The sequence below is a fragment of the Propithecus coquereli genome, unplaced genomic scaffold, assembly GCF_000956105.1.
Source record: "Propithecus coquereli isolate 6110/MARCELLA unplaced genomic scaffold, Pcoq_1.0 Scaffold165, whole genome shotgun sequence".
In the NCBI taxonomy this organism is placed as follows: domain Eukaryota; kingdom Metazoa; phylum Chordata; class Mammalia; order Primates; family Indriidae; genus Propithecus; species Propithecus coquereli.
The window spans coordinates 1,243,690-1,249,175 of NW_012141080.1; the positions used below are offsets into that span (position 1 = coordinate 1,243,690).

Sequence of the window (5,486 nt, forward strand, 5' to 3'; positions counted from 1 at the left end):
AGGAACTCTCTCAGAATGGGAGAGACAAGTCCTCCTGTTGTCAACAGCAGGCCAAGCAGCTTCTTTTGTAAGCTCCTACTCCTTGCTCCTGATCTCTGATAGTGAGACTCAAGGAAACACTTTGACATATCACTCATCTTTTCCTAGTGAGAGGTAAAAGGAGTGGCCATTAAAGCACTGGCTTAGATAAAACCAATCTTGAGATCCTAAACTGGCTAGAAAAAACAAGTTTTCTGAACTGTTAAAACAAATGGTCTCTTCCCTTAGATCTCACAATGGCATTAGCAAAGGGTCTTACAGTTCATCTGCAGCCTCCATCACTGGGCCTGCCAACGTCCCAGCACCTTGTGCCTGGAACAACTTGTCAACACAAAGCACACCAGATGTGCTCTACCATACACTTCTGTGGGGATGAGACCAAGTTACTAATAAGAGGTTGTCAGCCTTCAAGGTCAAAAATAAATCAAATCCTACACAAGGGTCTACAATGCCCTCTTGTGTTCAACTGAATAAAGACTCTTCTACATCTAGGCTGCATCCAATCAGCATCAAGAAAGTGATTAGTCCCTTCAAGGAGGTAGCACTCCCAAAGCCCAAGTGACAAGACTACTCAGATGAGGTGTCATATCCTCCAGAAAATGCTTGGTGCCCACTCATATCCTAAATGACTGCTGAGAGGACATTCTCCAAGGTCCTCAGAAAGTCAGATAGAAAATAAAGATTTCCAACAAAGATTCACGAAGGCTTTAAACACAAGAAATGGATAATGTAGATGGAGTACCAGTCACGTACTCTTTTGATGGACATAGCAGACACACAATTTGTAGTGTATCAGTGACCTGGAGTCCTAGAATCATACTAATCCAAATGAACCACGATCCCGAAAGTTCCAGGCTACAGGCAAAATGCTGGGATCCTGCTCAGGGCTGCTAGGTACTAGCAAACATTTGAAGTTAACCAGCAGCATGCCTGAAAGATCTCAAGACCATGGTCACTCCCACTGATAGATGAGGACGTTCTTCCCTGTTAAGGTAGCCAAGTAGCTGTTATGGTTCACCTCAAATGGGCAGATGTCCAAGATAGGCTGATCAGTCTTCAGGTCCTGCAGCAATGAGCCACTGCCAGCATCCCATAGCTAAAGAAGGCAAGTAGAAAGGCCAAGAGTCAGTCAGTTCAGCCGAGGGACTTGCTTTATCATAAAACAACTTTAAAAGAGCTGTAGAGAGAACACTTCATGGGCAGCAAAGCAGACTGGCCCGAACCTTCACAAGGTTGCACAAAGCCAGCATGCTGGACATAGTTCAGGTATGGACTCACCTACTGTAATCAGCAATTACTCCACCCATGAGTGCACCTGTAAACCAAGCCTAGCATTCATTCCTTCAATCTATGTGCAAGGCACTCTTCGAGGTTTTGTCTTTTCTAGGGACTGAAGGATCAATAAGACAAAGTCTCTGTCCCTGACCTCATGGAGCCTACCTTCTAATTAGTACTTTCTTTTCCTTTCTAAAAACTGTTTTATCAAAAACATTTTAGAGTATTAAAAAGTAAAGAGAATAGTACAATGAGCCACCTATCATCCACGTTCAACAATTACTATGCTTTTTCTTCGCAAAGGCTTGAGGGAGATTTTTAAAAAAAAGCTTAAGCTTTTGCCACTTCTGCTTTATCAATCCTGCTTTTTCTTTGTTGACTTCATGTCATGTTACCCTTACATACTAAATATGCATCTCTAAAAAGACGTTTTCTTTCACCTGACACTTTACATGTCATCATATCCAACAAAATGAACAGTAATTCCATAATTCTATCTAACACTGGTGCATAATCAAACTTTTCTGATCCTTTTTTATATTCAGTTTGTATGAATCAGGATCCAAGTAAGGCCCACATTACATTTGGTGATTATAAATCTTAATTGTTTCTTTTAACATAGAGCAGATCCAACCTCCCCGTCTTTTCTTCTGCTGTATAAAAATGTTCATGTTTTCCCTTACCAATATTTATACAAAATAAACAAATAACGGGCTCACCAGGGCTGAATTTGATGCTTCATCCCCAGTACACACCAGTATGCTGCCATCATTCTGTGGGTTTTGGAAAATGGCACTTTTGGTCAGGAGTTTACAAGTGGATCCCCCAAGGAATGTTTGTACAGGATGGCAGGAGCAGATTGGCTCTCCAGTGTCATTCAGTGTATAGGACATCTCCATCAGCACGCTTCGTATGGTCTTGTGGTTTTTATCTATGGGACAGAGAAATCAGTGCTGCACCATGGGGATGCTACAAAAGAAATTAACCAAGTACCTGAACCTCAGACACTTATATCCTAGCTGGATGGAAAAGCCTTAAGTGTATTAAACCATTAAGAATCATTACAAAACAAACACAGTAACAAGAACAATATAGCATAAATGAAATTCAGAACCCTAGGCTAGGATGAAGCAAGTTATCTACAACAAGTTTTTGCCTACAAGAGAAACAATTCTGAGCATGAGCTAACCATTTTAGTAAAATCACTGTATCTTGCCAGAACTCTCCTGGGGGATTTATCTCTCCAGAGTTCCAAGTATAAGGTTTTTTCCCTTCCATCAGTGAGAACCCCATTAGCCCCAAACTGCAAGTTTTTATAAAGTGAAAGCATACTATTCTAGGAGGAACATGTATCTGAGGTTCTGCTGGGAGGCAAACAAAAGCAGGAGAACAAAATGGGACTCCAAGCTTCCTACACAAGTCACAGCAAATGACAGCCTTGGAGACAGCAAACCTGTGGGATGTGGAGCCTAAAAGGTCAGAAGAGCCGGCTGACAGTTTCCCAGTTCAAACAAAACTTAAAATGGCCGGGCAATGGTGGCTCACGCCTGTAATCCTGGCACTCTGGGAGGCCACAGCAGGAGGATCGCTTGAAGTCAGGAGTTCAAGACCAGCCTGAGCAAGAGTGAGACCATCTCTACCGAAAATAGAAAAATTAGCCAGGCATGATGGCACACACTTGTAGTCCCAGCTACTCAGGAGGCTGAGGCAGGAGGATCTCTTGAGGCCAGGAGTTTGAGGTTGCAGTGAGCTATGATGATGCCATTGTACTCTAGCTACGGCAACAGAGTGAGACTCTGTCTCAAAAATACAAAAAATAAAAAAACCTTAAAATGATGAGATCTACCCACAACTACCAGAAGTGTGAGCATTCAATGACTAACTCTGACCAAATATCTATCTATCATAAATTTGTTTAATGTAGTTGCCGCCTCGGCATCCATTTTTAGGTGTAACATAAATTGTGTGAAACCCAGAAATACCGTCACCTTTGGCCTAGCTAAAACTTCCTCTTGCCAAGAGGTGGTCTGCAATATAGTCCGCTTGTTCATCATCCCACTGACCCAAAACCCTATACATTCCACAGCTGCTGACCACAATAAAACCTAATGGGCAGCACCAGAGTCGCGTAAATTCCCCTGCTTTGTACATGTTGTCTTTAAACCGGCTAATCCACAACCCTCGAGGGAAAGCCTAAAGGACAATGCCCTAGCCCTTAATAAAGGCATGTCCTACAAGTCCCCTGCCTCGCTCCCTGCCTGGTGGTTGAGCATGAATATCCCGGATGGCTCCCTCTTCTTCCCATTGGCCCTTCCAAGCATGCTGCCCTCTTCTCCCTGGGATCTGTAAGTAATCAACTGCTTGTTATCTGCTGTGTTTTGTTGAGTTGCCTCCTCTGTCTCACCTGACCAACACACCTGAACCTAACTTCTTTCCTCGTCAGGGCTCTCTTAGACTGGCCATCTTAGCAGGAATAGACTGGACACAGGTTAAAAAAGAGCCACAAGGGTGCCTGCCAGTATAAACAAGTTTCCTGTGAGTTGGACATTTAGGCATTAGCGCACCTGCCAGGATAAAGAAGTGTCCTGTGAAAGGCACACTGTAAACATTCATGACCAAATCCCTGGAGCCCTGTTAGGGCAGAGCCAGAGATTATAGCCATTCTCCAGAGAGACCTCATGACCAAATTAGAAAGGTAAAAATCTACAACACTGATCATCAATCAGTATGGTTCATCAGGAATTTAGATTCATGATGCCTTTTAGGTTAGAAAGAACCTGTGAATTTAAACACAGTCAGCTATCAGGGATTCAACCCTGGCTCTGGAGGCAGTGACATCTAGCTGGCTAAACCAACACAACCATGGTTGTCCACCTTCTCTTTACCTTTCTTGGCCCCCAGTAAGGAGAAATAGATAATTCCTTAATCTGGGCACTACACAGGTGCCTTCATTTGGGTCCTTCTCTTAGGTGAACCAAGGGACAGGCAGAAGACACAAAACTGATCTAAACTTTGCTCAAGGGCATCAAGAGCTGGCCACCTCATTCCATTACCATTTTAAGTTGTAGGGCCTCATATGTGCCTAATTCACTTCCAGGAGTATCGGGCAGAATATGTTCCAGTTCTCACAAGTAAGGAGAAGGGAGGCAGGCTCAGTGGAGGAACTTGGAGCCATCAATCTCAGTGTAGTAGCAAGAGCTGTGACATAACCTGTTAGCCTAAGAGGGGCTTAAAACAGCCACTCCTACCACAGGGTGGGATCAAGCTTTCCTTCCCTCCTCTCTACCAATCTTCTCCCAAACAAACCACAGGAAGCCCCATGAGGACACTCTAACACTCACCAGGCCTGTAGGTCACAAGACAGTGCCGGGTGCTGCTCTCTGTCTGAAAGTCTACATAGCCTCCTGGCTCCAAGGGCAGCACATGAGGCCAATGAGAAAAACCCATTCTCAGTTCCCAGAAGGAAGCGTTCTCCAAGGTTCCAGCCAGCACCCCACCATATGGAAATGCACCTGAGGCAGCTCTGGGTATGTATGACAGGGACACCAGTGGGCATCTGCAGGAAAAGAAAGGAAACCATGTCTCACATTCCAAAACTTGGACTGCTCCAAACTCCGCTACCTGCAGCCCTCAAGTATATTTCTACCTCTACAGAAGAGGTATCCTCTGACATATGATAAAAACTCTCAACCTTCTCTATAAAAACACAAGGGCATACATAAAATATTCTGCATCTGATTTCAGGGGAGACACCAAAAGCTCTAAAAGAAATGGAAAAAAACAAAAGGACTAGGAAATTTAATGGATACAGGATCACAATTACTTGACTGATGTGAAGCTTCTGGAAAGCTTCCTTGCCACAAAGACAAGGAAAGTCAGCAAGGAAACAAAGCTTATATACATCACAAAATAAAGATTCCAAGCTGTAGCTGACAGACCCTGCAATTAAAATGTAGCCAAAAGCAACTATGTTTTAATCCAGAAACAAGATTTTTTTTTAGATTTTCTAAATTTCTTTCCACAAGCAGATGACCAGGACTATACGCCAAGAATCCTCTCAGAAATATCAGCCTGTGGACTATGTTCCTATGCACTCATTTCTGCTGAAGTTGCCCAAGTGACCACTTTGCATGATTTATTTCATTTTCCCAGTCACACAGAAAGTAACTAAA

General features: G+C 43.4%; 1 protein-coding gene across 1 annotated transcript in view; it reads right to left on the reverse strand.

Annotated features, from left to right (window-relative positions):
* Positions 1–931: 931 nt before the first annotated feature.
* The window catches only part of RFWD3 (ring finger and WD repeat domain 3), a 75,194-nt gene continuing 70,639 nt past the window's right edge, over positions 932–5,486 (reverse strand). Inside the window, exons 9-12 of the mRNA XM_012641512.1 lie at positions 5,033–5,048; positions 4,656–4,935; positions 2,034–2,245; positions 932–1,135 (exon numbers count right to left, since the gene is read on the reverse strand). Of these exons, the coding sequence (XP_012496966.1) occupies positions 992–1,135; positions 2,034–2,245; positions 4,656–4,935; positions 5,033–5,048 (652 nt within the window). The 3' untranslated portion in view covers positions 932–991. The remainder of the gene's footprint in view (positions 1,136–2,033; positions 2,246–4,655; positions 4,936–5,032; positions 5,049–5,486) is intronic.